This window comes from Epargyreus clarus, unplaced genomic scaffold (assembly GCF_041222505.1).
Source record: "Epargyreus clarus isolate Ecla_fem2 unplaced genomic scaffold, WU_Ecla_fem_2.2 ptg000003l, whole genome shotgun sequence".
Lineage (NCBI taxonomy): Eukaryota > Metazoa > Arthropoda > Insecta > Lepidoptera > Hesperiidae > Epargyreus > Epargyreus clarus.
Genome location: NW_027332211.1, coordinates 9,519,530 through 9,536,514, shown reverse-complemented (window position 1 = coordinate 9,536,514; position 16,985 = coordinate 9,519,530). Strand labels below are relative to the sequence as shown.

At 32.9% G+C, this 16,985-nt stretch overlaps 1 protein-coding gene across 1 annotated transcript in view; it reads left to right on the top strand.

Annotated features, from left to right (window-relative positions):
• KCNQ (KCNQ potassium channel) overlaps positions 1-15,275 on the top strand; it is a 48,627-nt gene extending 33,352 nt beyond the window's left edge. Inside the window, exons 10-15 of the mRNA XM_073087893.1 lie at positions 5,972-6,042; positions 8,961-9,088; positions 11,153-11,249; positions 11,391-11,692; positions 12,354-12,457; positions 14,043-15,275. Of these exons, the coding sequence (XP_072943994.1) occupies positions 5,972-6,042; positions 8,961-9,088; positions 11,153-11,249; positions 11,391-11,692; positions 12,354-12,457; positions 14,043-14,284 (944 nt within the window). The 3' untranslated portion in view covers positions 14,285-15,275. The remainder of the gene's footprint in view (positions 1-5,971; positions 6,043-8,960; positions 9,089-11,152; positions 11,250-11,390; positions 11,693-12,353; positions 12,458-14,042) is intronic.
• The last annotated feature ends 1,710 nt before the right edge of the window (positions 15,276-16,985 follow it).

Here is a 16,985-nt window from a genome sequence, read left to right as displayed (position 1 = left end):
TGAAACGCAGTTTTTTTTTATATATAATATAAGAGTAGCAGACGAGCATGCAGTCCACCTGATGGTAAGTGGCTACTGCCACCCATGGACATCTGTAATCAACCCCAGATAGGATTAGATATTCCTACCTAAGGTTGGCCACAGATGCGCCGCCACCCCTGAGGACTAAGCTGGAACGCCTCGGAAAAGTCTGTCTCCCTTACACCCTTCAAACCGAAACACAGCAGCGCCTAACACTGCTGTTATTAGGTAGAAATAGGTGTGGCGGTAGTGCCGCCGAAGTCGAACCACAAAGGGTTCTACCACCTTCAGTTTTACTCCCTAACAGCAACTTGTAAAACAAGCAATCCATTCGGTAGGAGCTTAAGAAGCTCTATGACTCTATGACTTTTTATGAAAAGACATTCCGAAAAAAATCAATGCACATACAATAAGTGATTTTGGAATGTCTTGAGAACTACTAAAACCGAAAGTACGTGATATTTTGATTAAGTTTAAATAATTTCTTGAATGTCAGAGTTATTTAAACTAGAGGAACATAGCTGTTAACGGCAACAAGAGGGTCAAAGCCGTAACCTGGTAGCAAGCCTACTCCCAGAAGGATTTGCATATTTTATTACCATTTTGGTTGTAATTAACGTGCCTATTATTACGTAACGTGAAGGAAGGTGTAACCTAAGGGTAGCAGCGCTGTTTCTGTTCTGTTTCATCAGTGTACACAGCTGCTATGCTGGAATTAGTGCTTAAGTACGATAGGATTATAACACATACAGGAAACGTTTTAAGACGGACGTACTTAACGTAACACGGCGCTTCAACTTAATTCCTAGTAATAACAGCACATCTGTGACCGCGTTTTTTGGAAATTTCTATTCTATTTCTAGTCAGTTTCAGAAGTCACGTTCACTATTGGTTCAATACCGCTAATTCGATAACATAAAAGAACAAAATATCATATTTCATTTCTATTCTCGTTTTATTTGCATTGAGTTTATTCTTGCTGAGTTTTCCTGTTCCCAACGACGTTGAAAAAGTTTCACTTGCATAAGCATTATAAGTCGGGGGACCTACATGTACAATATTACTCCGGGTCGCGCCACTCCATAACCGTAACTGTGTCGTGCGAAAAAATCCATTAAGCGATACTAACATAAATTATGGACGATGTTTAAACTCATATTGTTTTATGTATGAATATTTTTACGAAACAACTCTTTAGATAAAGTTAAACATTTAAATACTGAAGATATGTATATCTTACAGGCATTTATAAAGTAAGTATATAAACATAAACTTCTAAGACTAAAAAATAGTACACTACGCACATAGATTAGTACAGATTACTCACTCCTAACAAGAAAATGTACCCAGTTTTGAGAATTGAAATAGTTGCGTAAAAAAGTTTTGCCACGTCTCCGTGCTGAAATGTCCCTAAAATATTTGAAATAATTATTTATTTATTATGTAAATTACGCAGTATTAGTTATTTATTCGTAAATTTTCTCTAAAAATGTTTTTATTTGTCAAGAATTCAAAAAAATAACTTACTATAATAAGCCGTTAGTGGCTTCATTCAATTTCAAGGCGGCGAAGTATCTTTACTAATCTATGACTACGCATAAGAAAACGCTTAATTTTTTTTAATTACTTTATTAATATAATTTATTAATATGCGTGACAATATTTTCAAATATATTCTAACCGTAAAATAACCCCTATCTTTTGGTACAACACAAAATAAAACATTAAAATATTTATGTAATGTCAATAATACCACATTTTTGTTTTACGCTCCATCTAAGTACATACGTTCTTATGTAGCTGTAAGACTTTTTATATGTAAGATATTTTTTACAATGACCTTAGTATTTTCTTGTTTAACAAGTATTATTATGTACATAACATTTTTATAAAATAATAAAAATAAAATGTTTTAAATACTTCAAGTAGGTAGACTGAATGTAACATAATATTTTATTATATTTAATGGAAATGCAATGTGTGGACTGTGAAATTAATTAATATATATCGTGTTAAGACTAATCCTAAATGAGTAATTTATAAAACGAACATCCTCGAGATTTGACCACGATACCGAAAAATAGTTATAGAATCTCCGCCCTGGCATTAAAAAAATAACCAGCAAAACCATGACAGAGGTTGAAAAATAAAGGAAAAATAACTGCGACAAGCATATTCAGGGAAGCTTAGGTATTGATTTCTTTATTAAAATTTGGATATCACTAAGCCATACGTAATAGCTTGTAGCATAAACATTAATAATTATAGTTTAACGAGTATAGCGATTATACATGTTAGGTAACATATGCCACGTAACATCTGGAAGTTGTACAATATTCGGTTGTAGCTACGGATTTAATATGAAAGCTGTCGATGTTGGCAGGTAGGCAACGCGGGTTGCGCGAGGATAGCGCACCTATAGTACAATGTAAGAACAGTAACTTAAGCAGGCTAAAGTATCCATCCCAAAAATACACGCAATAGACATAGGTCATAGGTATTACAATATTTGCATTAAGCAGTTTGGTTTTATTATGATTTTTTTCACTCTATGGACTCTATGGTTGTCGATTGTACTGTACAATCCAGACGCAGCTTTCTTTGGACATTTTGAACAATTTATAACAGTAAACCATCGTATTTAATAGACTATTATGGCGGAAATTGTTAGTTAGAATTTATATATTTATGTTTTTTGACGTTTCTTAAAAAATGCAGTTCTGCCGATGGTAGGTTGTTACTATCGCCCACGGACATACTCGTATGTTATCAATGATAAAGTAGGGTCATACCTGAGGGCGGGCATAGATGCGTAGCTACCCCTCCTTTATCACCCCATTCAAACCGAATTGAACTATTACACGGCAGAAATTAATGATTTTAATTTATTAATTAAAGGAGAATGCCCATTCTTGGTACTGATTTTTCTCATGCGTCAAAATGAAAGTAATATTAAAATTATTTTTTGATTTTTTTACATAATATGTCGATCAGAATAGTTTCTTTGAACAGGGGGGTTCCATTTAAGATAAAATAAGACGAAATGTTGATTGTTGTTCTTAAAAATTAAAATGGCGGAATTTTATACTCGGAATTCATTATTTTAGGTTTTTAGGATTATTTTAGGTTTTTTTACCTACTACCTTTAAAAGTAAATGGAATATGTTAGTCGAACTACATTATAGATACTTACTATCAGTTAAAACCGACCATCAATCTATCGTCGGATATTTTGGATTTTGAGGTTATGTAACATTTCGGTAAATAACTTCAGAACCCGGGTGCTGATCTAAAAAATAATTATTGGTGGTAGTATTTGGTTAATTATATATCGTCTACAACAAGTTTCAATTTGATGCAACTCTGGACGGCGGTCCATACTTTCATGGGCATTGTCCTTTGCAATAAAAAAATTTATTGCAAAATTTCATTGTAAATCTTTAAACAAGATGTGGTGCCAAAATTTTATTTAAATAATTGAGTTATTTACCTTGATGCAACAGTTAATTATGCTAAAACATTAAAATATAATTTAACTAAATGTATAATATGGTACTGAGATCCAGGTAAACTAATAAGCTAGCCAAATTAACGTTGACCTATAGGTATCTATATACATATTGCTATATTTAACAATTATGTACATGTTTGATTAGTTACGTTATTACCTAAGCTGCATAATATATATCAACCTAACGTATTAAGAACTAATTACGTTACCAACCGTAATCTTCATATAGCTACGAGTATGTATCATAACATATGGGATAGACTTCGTATACTGCGCCCCGGGGTGCAGCGACAGAGGAAACTTCGTTACACAAATAGAGATTCGCTTAGTTTACTCGATGACAATCAATCTTCCTCGATAACATGGCGGCTATACGTACCTGTCTGAGATTTAGGTCAATAGATATCTTGTTGGACAGCCGATGCTCCACTTGCAAAACCCGATATGCTTCTATCTATAAAATCAAACTGAAGCATTCGCGCGGAATCTAATTTTAATGCACACAATGCTAATGTGGATGGAAGTTAATCGGATTTTTCTGTTAAACTATTGAATGTCTTGAGTTACCAAATGTTGATGCTTACCAAAGAACTTTTCGTCTGTAGACTCTACAGCTGAACTAAACAGCACGCGAATGTTTCGAAAGCAACCTACTTATCATTTGAATATCAAGCTCTATATGTATACATGTAATACAATATTGATTGACATATCAATAATATGAATAAATTAAACAATACTTTCCTGGTTTAACAACGATTTCTTCAATTCCAAAATATGAACTTTTAGTCAAATAAGACGTAGAATATATTTTATTTCTAATATGACTATGAGAACATATTTTTCACTTATGCAGTAAATCTATTGATACAATCAATGGAATATTCCCATGCAACATCATCTATTTTAGCTAACGCATTACTCCCACATAATAATATGTGCTCTATTACAATAGCTACGTCTTAAAATTAAATTAAAAATAGCAATGACTGTAGCTCGCTCTTTTCCATAATATATAAAAGATCAAAAAGTTTGTGGGTGTTATGTAGGTAAGCTGGTTAGAAATAGATCACATTGTAAATTATTGAATCATTTGAATTCAATCATGATTGTGTCTATGAGTTTATATTCATTCTAAATACAAAGAATAAAACATAAATCTTGAACGTCTTATCTTTGTGTTGACTAACTTTATTTCTTTACAATTTATTATTACGTACATCATAAATTTTATTAAAGATTTGTCTAGTAAGTATCTAAACTTTGCTCGATATCCGCAGTTCTAGAGCATAGGAATGCCTGAGCGTAGTACATAACTGTTACTGTATACACCACTGTATACTCCACAATTTAGGTTGTCAAGGATGATATTAGAATTGTTATCTTTAATAAATAATGATCAAAACTTTTCAATAGCAGTCACCGCTCACTTGCGTTCGATTAGCCTTTGCCGGCATCAAAGATAAGAGAGAACAAAGAGTAAGGAGCTTTTTCAAATCTGGAGTATTGACGCTTACGTACTAAATTTAATTTAAACAGATTTTAAGTTAAAACATACAAAAGGTAAAACTTTACTATATTTAGGAAATTTAATGTGATTCCTAACAAATTATAAAAGCAAGTTAAAAATCAACAATTTTCTATTACAAACAAAAATAAAATTGAATGAATGACAGGTTGGCAATGAGAAACGGGATTTGTGTACAAAAACGAAGTGTCGGCATAACAAATTGACAACGATTTTAAACATGTTTTCTCAATCTACTTTATTATGCTGGAACATTATTGACTTTATTGATGGATGGATTGTATATTTGGACTGTTGCCTAAAGTATCTATGTATTTATAATTTCGTGGTCAGATGCAAATTTACTATATACTTTACGAGAAAAGATTCAATAAAATAATTTAACGTTACGTCAATAAATACATAATATTGACGCGGCGCCAAAGCGATTACACAAACGATGCGAAAACGTAATAAAGATGTCCCTATCACCATCATTTTCTAATTTATTACGTAAAGTTTTATCATCTGTGATTATCTTGTGAGGGTGAAAAATATACGTTGGATAAACTAAAGAACAACGTGTTTTATCATATAGGTACAAGCATCGCGTTATTCTCATCTTACTAACGTACTACTTACTATACTAAACGTTTCATGGCATCTTCGGTCAATATAGATATTCTTTATCTACGGTCTCTATTTTTTCTATGCATATGTAATATTTCTCGCCTTACCGCCGAGGCCTTTTAAAGACAATTTAACTTTATAATCCTATCAAAACAAAAATACGTGACATCAAAGTGTATACGCTGGTCTAGTCAGCTACCAAATGCCTCAATAAATTTGGTAGACGACAAAAAAGTAATGATTAAAATTTATTAAATTATGTACGTCTCAAATTGGTTACCTTTTTACACTATTCTTTTCAGATGAAGACGAGGAGCCGCGCTGTGTGACTTTAACTCCAAGACACAAAGCTGCCATTCGATTTATAAGAAAGGTGTGTATGTTTACATTAAATAGACGTATATTTCAGATAAACATCACAAAATAGATATTAATTGATTTGAAATTAAATTTACTACATGAAGGTAACACTTCAAAGGTTTCTGTTACTATTAATAATGGAAAATAATTGGGCTCTTTACGATGAGAACTCACGAAGCGTTTTCTTCCGAGTCAGCCACGGTGACAGATGTAAAACACTCCGTGAGTTATCACTCTTATAATATAGCTCTGCGGTTGATTTAAAGCGCAGTTTAGAAAAGTATTTAGCAGTATATATTGTAATTTTTAGGTGATAATAGTTAGGTACCAATAACCCACGTAATATTTATACATGTTTCAAAAATTGAGATAAACTGTGTAACAATTAAAATGCCGCTTTGTGTGATATAATGTTTCTCGCACACCCGTAATAAAAACAAGCGAGAGGTGAAAATGAATCCCATTTTGTTTTACCATGTTGATTGAAAAAAGTTACAATAACATTTGTAAGTGACGTGCGGTTTAACCTCCGTTTAATAGCTTTCGTGAGAATGTTCACGTCGAAAGGTTTACGTCAAAGGTAGATGACACCATGACGTCTAGTCGAGATCGTAAGAGACCTTTCGGATGCAGGGCGCGGACGACGAGCAAACCTATTACTACAACGTACCTACTATTTCAGAAAATACTTACATGTTTTAGTTGAGAATAATCAAATTTATTCTTGTGAAAAGTTCTGTACAGTCAAACAATTGAATACAAAATCAAAAACACTTATTAATAAAGACTACGCCATCGTAAATTCTCTTGGACCCAACATACATAAACATGTAAGATCAATTTTTCGATCATTGCAACCTACATTTAATACCTACATTAAAAAACTGCATGATGAAATAAAAAGTAAATTCATCGCTGAAAAATTCAATCTGTATTAAAAAAAATAACTTAATTTATTCTGTTAATAAAGAACGAAGGACGGAATATACAACATAGAGCAAAGAACAAACTATCTTGTAATATGACAATCTGGAAGCAACATAAATAGATTTTGGCTTAAAAAATACTCGTTCAGTAGTGGGCACTCGGTATAAAATAGGAAAATATTTTGATTGCTTGAAGATCGAGCTCACGAGAAACAAAAAAGCTCCAGTTCACCTCGCCGTTGCTACATAATTGAAGAGCCGGGTGAAGTAGCAAAGTTAAGTAGTCATTGGGGTGCCCTGAATTATTAAGCTGTTTACAATGTCCGAACTTTATTACTTGACCGCCGTATAAAAATACAAAAGTATCTTATATCATTTTGGCTTTTTACGGACATTATGCAATAAAACGTTTCACTTACTACAATGTCAGGAACATTCGTGTAAGAAATACGAGTAATATTACGAAAGTAAGGTTTAATAAGGTAAGGTACATTTAGGTTCTGATTACCATGTTATAGTAATTTAGGCTCACATATTTTTGAAGTTGAAATACATTTCTTAAATTAAATATGTTGTACTTTTTAGAATTATCTTATACATGATCTAAGTTATGTTTATGTTGTCAAATTCTGGCAGATGAAGTATTTTGTGGCTCGTCGTAAGTTTAAAGAAGCTTTAAAGCCATACGACGTCAAGGACGTAATAGAACAGTATTCAGCGGGCCACGTGGACCTGCTGGGGAGAGTGAAAAACGTCCAGACTAGGTAGTACTCCTACCCACCGAAACCCTATACGCCTTGCACAACCATTTACTTACTCTCTACCTTCTTAACTCCTTCTCTCGTCTGGACACTACACCACTGTCTTGAACCTCTGTAGTCAGATACTGGCTTACGATCTAATAAATGTACGTCTTGAAGTAGCTAAACTTAGTAGTGTGTGTGATGCTATTTTTACTTTCAACCTATACAACAAAATCGACCATTGAAAATTTCCTGCCAATCCACCCAGTGGGAACAATCTAATTATTGTAGGAAATTTTCAATGTTTCCCATATATAAATTCAATTTGTATGTTTTACTTAAGGTAGGTACATTGATAAATACCAAACGTTCTATTTTCAGATTCCCTATATATTATCTAGACCAAATCGTGTGTACATACGAACCGCATGTCTTATTATTTTATTCAATATTGGTACATTATATCCAAAAGCTATGATTTGACCTATTTAACGAAAAGTAATGGTCCAATAGCTTTAATTTTGGCATGTGTTTATGATACATTTACCATTCAAAATAAGATCGATATTAAACAGGTATACTTTAGAACTATTAAAGTTTCGAAGGTAACATTTTTGCATCTATTAAATTATTAATTCAATTATTTCATTATACCCATTTCATCAACTTTATACAATACAAAATATATTTACAAACTTACATACTTACTGAAATGCAATACTGAAGTTAAGAGTGAACCGAGTTTTAGAATCACGTATATGGTATATACATATTTAATACCAAACGAAATATATATAAAACATAAAATACAAAAGAAGCATACACACTCTTAAGACGATTACACGATTCCAATGGATATTCGTACGGAAATTGAGGTAGCGCAGGACTATATTACCCACCGCCCACGGAGGAAATACAATAAAAGTCATTTTCGTCGTAATATCTGCTATAATATCTCGGCCAAATGTTCGACGTTTCTGATTGTTAGGCAAAACTTCAAAGGTCATCGTTAAACTATGTGAATAAAACGCGTTATGTAGGCTTGTTAGAACTGTTAGATAAATACAATCCTATGGTTATGCTGATATAAACTACAAATAACATAAAGATAATTTCGTAAATAATTATATAAGTCTTTGAAATAAATTTTACTGAATATTAAATAATTTATAGAAATAAAATTTAAATTATATATTTTAACTAATAACAATTTGCCTACTAACTTTGTACTGAGCCATCACGTAATTTTTATTTTCGTGTAGCTCAAGTATTTTGTCGCACGCAAGAGGTTTAGAGAAGCATTGAAACCTTACGACGTGAAAGACGTGATAGAACAGTACTCCTCCGGGCATGCGGACCTGCTAAACCGAACCAAGAACCTTCAGTACAGGTGAGATTCATATCGTCGAGGATATTAATGTGCTTACCGGTGCGTCCGGGGACTCCGGGCCGCTGCCGATCTCCGTGAAACCACTTCAATCGTATACATAATATACTCGTACACGGGGTAGTTCCTATAAATCTCGATACAGTTTTATTTGAAAAATATATGACGTAGGCCAAATTTAGGCCGAACAATGTAAAAAATGCTAGACAGCACAATAGAGTTTACACTTTCAATGTGATCATTAATCATATTTAAACTTCAGAGATATCAATATACGTATGTACATATGTATATTGTCACAGATGTGTTGACGTATATTTAGAAGTTAACGGGTACAAATGACACAATATATAAAAAAAGAATAAAATATTAAAAATATGAAATCGTAAAAGCCGATGAACCTAACATGTGTATTATTAGTAACCAAAATAATAAATACATATGTGCCAACAAATATATTTATGTAGTACAGAGTATTGTATACTTGTAAATATAACGCTTTTGCTTTATTTCAGTTCAAATAAGTTACTGGTGGTAAATTAAATTTCTTGAAAAAACTATTTAAATTTTAGTTTTTTCTTAAAAACTTATTTTAAATACCTTTATTGTTGTAATTTGTCATGTATCAGATAACATAATCTAAACTAAAACAAATGAAACATCAATATTATGCAAAACAAGAAGTATTTATTTTAAATATTAAGTATATTTTATTTAAATTGAAAGATACCTAGTTGTATTCTTTAACAACATAATATTTAATCGAAACTACATCAAGTATAAATTTAGCGCTATCGCAATATTGTCGTTTATCGAATATCAAAGGAATATCAGCTCTTTATTTACACTATTTATGTATTGCTTTATTGTTTGTCTATTTTATTCAACAACTGCTACGCTTTGTGCATTATCTATCTATTGCTCTTTTTTATTATATTTCTCAATGTATCTATATAATGGAGAAGTTTCAATGAATGTTCTAATTATTAATGTCAATATCTATACATTAATTTTGAGATTATAAAACAATATTTCATGGTACATGACCAATTGGGCGCGATGTAAATAAAATTTACACGCGTATTTCCAAAAAATCAAAACTGATAACTAGTTTTAAATATCTCAATGACGTTCTGTTTGTCCAGGCATATACATACATTACCAACAACTGGGCGCGGTTTCAAAATTATTTGTACGTTTTTGTTTAGCTTTGAGAATGGAATGGAATGGTATTCACAAAACAAAGTTATTATGAACTATCACTAATTTGGACACTTCTCCATTTCTCTTTATGCATACGCAATGCTGCAAGCAATTTTATTACGTTAACAACATTTGAAAGGCACTTTTGACCTTACTAATATTTTGTAATTATCGTACATTTACACCTATTTAACAATATAAAGTAGAATAGTGATTCCTATAGTTATTTATACTAGTTGATATAATTGAACTCCTTAGCCTAACCACGACCGTCTTGCATGATGAGTGTTTACGTGATCTACCGCTTTGCATTATATCTTCGCATGCACGGAACATTGCCAAGTGTGAGTTAATACATACGTATTGTTTTATAATTAAATATAATCCTATTGTTTGATAAAAAAACTACATCCAATTTTTTACTCTTCTTTGACAATACACAGTAATTTAATATTAATAAGTGAATTTATAAGTTACATTTACAAAGATATGCATAGATACTCAAAAAACTGCTGGTACAAATATAAAATTAACGCAAATGTACAGTTTAATTCTCCAAATGATAAATATTCGTTTACAGTAGCACAGTCACTTGCTTTTGGGTATTACACATGTGTCTAAAATCTGAAAGTGTTTACATAACAAATTTTTGTTTTTATAAAATATGTGCTCCTGTTGTGTGGGCTATTAAACAGCCGCCTATTTAGAAAGTAAACAAATTATTATTAGTTTTAACGTTTTGCGCTAAGGGATAAATTACATGATCTAATTTGTATAGAGCTAAAATGAAATACGACTGCAACTTCTAAATATAGGGTTATATGTACTATATTAAATCATTTAAATTTAATCTTTCGCTCACAGGTTAGACCAAATTCTTGGCAAGCAAGGTTCAAAAGCTAAAGACGTCTACGCGTCTAAAATCAGTCTAGCTTCCAGAGTAGTAAAAATTGAAAGACAAGTAAGTGACCGATGTGATCAATTTTTGTATTCACATTTTAATTAACTTTATCGAGTAAGTACCTAAATAGTAGCTTTAATGACACCCATAAAATATTAACTACAGTAACAAAAGGATATAAAATTAATTAAATGTTTCTAGGTAGATGATATAGAAAGTAAGTTGGATCATTTATTAGAAATGTATGAAGAAGACAGGAGATCATCAAGACGAATACGGAATGGTATTAACGAGAGTGCGGACAGTGGCGCCCCCGGCGAGGTGTCCTTGCGGGCGCGGCCTGCGCTCACCGACAAACAGTGTTCCGAGCCTAACTCGCCCGTATCCAGAAATTACGAGCAACCCACCCCTGCCTCGGCTCCACCAATGCCTCATAAAAGACCTATGCATCGGGGCTACTCAGACTTAGGCACGCGGTTCATGCGAAAGAAAGTCATCGTAAAGTAAGCATTTTACTAACTGTTTCTAATACTTATTTCGGATGTGATTTAATCATAAACTTCTGTTGCACCAATTTGTTTGTTCTTGAATGGATTGCAGGACAGAATGTATGAGCCAGATATCAGATTTTTAAGATTTTTTTATAATACAGGAGGAGCAGACGAGCATGCAGTCTACCTGATGGTAAGTGGCTACTGCCGCCCATGGACATCTGTAATCAACCCCAGATAGGACTAGATATTCCTACCTGAGGTCGGCCACAGATGCACCGCTACCCCTGAGGACTAAGCTGGACCGCTTCGGAAAAGTATGTCTCTCTTACCACACTCTTCAAAACGGAACACAGGAACGCCTAACACTGCTATTATTAGGCAGAAATAGGTGTGGCGGTGGTGCCGCCGGAGTCGAACCACAGAGGGTTCTACCACCTTCAAACTAAACAAAAAGATATTAAACAGATGCTAAACAAAAGATACTAAACAGAGTAAATTTACTCTATTTAGTATTTTGTTTAGCATGATTTAAATCATTGTTAATATCGCAGAGCATACGGATATCTAATACAGAATATTAGAATAACAAATAATATGAATGCAATGCATTATTAAAGGATGTTAAATCTTTCTATATATTTACTTACTATCCCACTTTTAAATATTTCAGGACATCAAGTAGGAGTGGCGAATCTCCTAGAGACGATGAAGTAGTTATAGTGGTTCCAACTGATCGCGAAGACACCCCTCCGCGCTTAGTGACAGATAGTTCAGGTACTTGACGTTTTAATACAGATAAAATATACATGTAGGTAGGTAGAAAAATATGTTCATAAAGTTATTGTTATCAAATGTATAATAAGAGCATTAACGGTTTTTTTAAATACATTATGACCTAAATCAGTAGAAACTTAGGTGTATAATGTTCTTATTTTTTATTTATTTCGGCGTCTGATATTTCAATTTTATCCATTGTTCTTCTGTACATAGCAAATGGAAAAATAGTGTTTTATTGTTATAAGATGATGATGATTAACCAAAGCTTAAAAAGGAAGAAATTGATTGTATATTCTTCAATGTATTGGGTAAAAATGTTGGTTATTTACAAATTTAATAGAAAATGTACACAACAGTAAAAAAAAACATTGATACAGTTAAGTTAGTTCCTTTACTTCGAGTATGAGTTGTTTCACTGAGTAACAATTGCAACATTTTGCTTTCTTATGTATTACTTGCAGATGTTGATGCCTTCGTTGGTAATGCACTAATGTTTAATTCGATTGAATATTGTATATACATATTTTATGTACTTTATAGTTTATAAATAGTAGATATGATGCAAAATAACATGTGTAGCTTTTGTAGTGCTTATTGTAAAATCTATTTTAACCAATTGATACCGTTGCCATAGGTATAAATATGCGAATGTTACAAAATTGCAGCATCTTATGAAGACTATTCGTCGTCGACCTCTCTCTGACCGACACCTTGGGAGAGCCCCATTCTAATCGGCCGCCGCCGGCTGCGTGAGTCCTAAGCCTTCCCCTATCGATGTGTGGAATGTGTTCTCGTAAAATAGTGCCTCTCTGTGCCCTCCCTCCCGTTCCTTATCCCTGAATGTACATAATGGAAATGTCGTATTTAGATTTATTCATAGTGTTATCCATTTTTTATATAATCATATTACCTATTTCTATCAGTTTTATAAACCGACTTACATTTTGTATCTTTTTCTACTATTCAGTTCTTTCTTATACTCGATTAATTTATTCCTTTATCTTGATCACTAAAGTCAAAAATTACAAACATATTCTGCTAGTCTTCACATTTTAGCTAACGACTTTTATAACAAAACAAGCGACTCTACCGAAACTTTTATTACTTGCGATGGATGTATTTTATTTTAGGCTTCTGTCGCTTGCAATACATTTCATACGTTACGGCATGTTTCTGTGACTTAGACATTTACGAGTAGTTAATTTATATATATTATTTCATCATATTAAAACTACATATCACATAATAATATCTACTCTACATGTGTCGCATGTATAAATTTATAAAGATTACTTACAAAATATTTATAAACACATTTTTAGTTTAACATATTACTACTAAATTGATAAGCTTATGTACTATAAATAAGAATGATTTAGTAATTCAAATTTATTTACACCAATCCAATTGATATTGAGAGGTACGCAAAAATACAAACTAAACATATACATATTCTTACCCCACTACACATATTATATATTATATGTCCTACATACTATACTTGGTTAGTTAGGTAGTCTACCAGCATACTCTACTACCTGACCATTACAAGCGAGAATGAGAACAAGAGTGAATGTTTCAGAGGTTTGCGCCAGCTGTTCGGTAGATGTAGAGACGGAAGCGGGCGGCACCCGCTCCGGGAGCTCGGGCTCTCCGTCGTGGGGCGAGGGGGGGGACGAGCGCGGCTACGGCTCCGGCGACTCGCTGGCCGAGGACGCGGCGCTGCTCGGCGACGCCGCGCAGGCCGCCGCCGCGCCGCGGGCACTGCGCGCGCAGAGGAGAGACGTCGCCGTTGACTTACATCTACTCCGGCCCGACGTTTGATTGCCGTGCTCCACGAATCCTCACGAATCAATGCAATTTTCGCAATTTCTAAGTTCTTCTCACTTTCTTCTAGGTGCTTTATTTAAAATTACTCGAGAACGAACGGACCTTTACAGTAAACGGGCTAAGAAACGAACGATTGAGTCTGACGCGATGCGACTCCGATAATGAACAGTACAACGATATAGGTAGTGTGGTTAATCTAAGTCTAAGCCACCGATTCCACTCGTTTAAGAGTTTAATGTAAAAAATTAAAGACTCAAAGTAGACATGGTAATTTAACGAAAAATACGATTAGTTCATCGTATTTTAACTATAGTTATAGTTATTACGCTTAAATTATAATGTCCTGATGCTTTTAAAGAGATAAAATACAATGTAGACGTAAGCTTCGTTTAAATTAATGTACTTAAAAATGTACATACAAGGTTTATATAATCGATATAGATTTTAATCCGCATAAGTGATTTGAATTATCTATAAGTATAAAATATAATTGAATTACTTGCCTTTATTTTTACTTTACGATTGAAAGTCACTCTAAAAGATCATAAAAGTATTATTGCCACTATTCGCTAATTGTGGGCGTAGTCTTTTGGAATGACATTTCATTTATATAAGAGCACATTTAAGATCTACTTGCTTAAAAAAACAGCCTGCTATCTAATTAATTTACCTTCGAAAACATTTGTCGTACGTCAACATGTCCCTCTATTCCAATAATGGTATTGTTATAAAACATAATATTCTGCTAAGATCATGTACAAATGAATACACAGTAGGTACACAGTTATAAGCAAGTAGATCTTAAAATTGTAAATGCTACATTAGAAATATACCATTTTCTCAGCATTAAATAATGGAAATAACCAATTTTTACGTTGGTATATATCCACATTAGGATAGATATGTATATCTCATAAGTATAAACGGCCTTCTTAGTTCCTAAATACAAATGTTAAATATGCGGTGTCGGCATTTATGAAAAGTTTGGCCTAAGTAATGTTTTACTTTGCCGAGTCTACAGATGCGCCAAATGCCTTAAATATTTTTTTTAAATTATGTGTGGAAATCCTGCATGAGTTCCTCTCGGTCGCGGGGGAGAGGATATGTCGGACCCTACCGGCTAAATCCCCACGATGTTTCTCTGAATGCACTTTGTCAGGATTGCGGGTACCATTTATCTGTCTGAGTAGCATTGGTCTGAGGTCCCAACGGCGTGTACCCTTGACAAGACCCGTCTATGTTCAGAATAGCATGTCATCTTTGAGGCACACGTGCCGGCTTGAGGCTTATTGGATAATTTGAAAAAAAAATGCCAAATACCTAATGCTAAATGCCCAACGTAACCTAATCCCAAATACCTACTAATGATGTGATGTTAGTTATTAGCAAAAATTGGTCTAATAATGTTTAACCTGAATCTGTCATTGGCTAGTTAAATTGGCCATAAAGTGCAACAACATAAAGCCTGGTTTCGGGGTCAATCATAGACCTGATGTGGGCTCCGTGCAAGGAGTAAAATTGTCGAATCTAACTTAAAGCAATTTATTATATTTTTAAATGGATAGTCGAAAAATTTTCGAAAAATACACGTACTTCTATATAGCTACATTTCGAGATTGAGTACTTAACTTAAAAATATACTTATAGTTTGTGGGTACAGTATAAAAAATCTTAAAATCAGTGTCCAACCGTGTATAAAATTTAAATGTCACTCTATAATTTTATTTTGTTACAAACGTCTAACTAAAAATAAGATACAGGGTGTTAAGAATTGGGAATGGCGCTATGTTCCTCAATTGATTTTATAAATAAAAATTTTCTTGTTCAAAATGTGTACTGTATGATAATATAAAGGGGCCAAGTAATATTTGTATATTATGTAAATCTAAGAATGTTTGAAAACAAAGGCGATGAGACCTAATGGGTTGGTTAACAAATGACGTAAAAAATACAAACGGTTAAAATATTTAATAACCTCTGTCCTATCGCTTCAATCTCATATAATAAAGCAAATTATATTGTAACCAATCAAGAAATAACCAAATATTACCAGGATTGTTCAATTAATCCTTAGAATTGTTAAATGTCCTTATTTTATTCATACTAATTTTGGTACTAGATAATCTGCTATTACTTCAACTATATTTTTATTTAGAGTTTACTAAACTTAAAAATAAGGTCATAAAGACATATAAAATTAAAAAAAGAACCTAACTCGGTACCATTTTCTTGCCCAAAATAGTGTATTTTCTATCTTTTTCTAAGGTTTCTTAAACAATCCTCGTACTTATTTTATCATATTTATATAGTCGTAGACAATCACACATGTATGGCATGCACTCGAGCCCAACGTAGTTTATCCCCTGGGAGAACACAACTTACTTTAAGACTTCTTAGATAATATATGAAATTTATAAAAATATATAAATAGTATATTTCTAATGTAGAGTTTGCTCTGAAGCAATGTACACAAATTCTAATGCCATTGATAGCACAAAAATGTCATTCATTATTACAATTGAACTGTGATAAGCATTTTCAGTTTTTAAGATACCTCAATCTAGATTAAACACAATTGATATGTACGCATATTAACTCGAATCACAAAACAGTCCACATATATGGTTAAACTGAAAAATATATTTTATCTCTGCCTTAAATACTGAAAATATAACGAATCCACCAAATCCGTAGG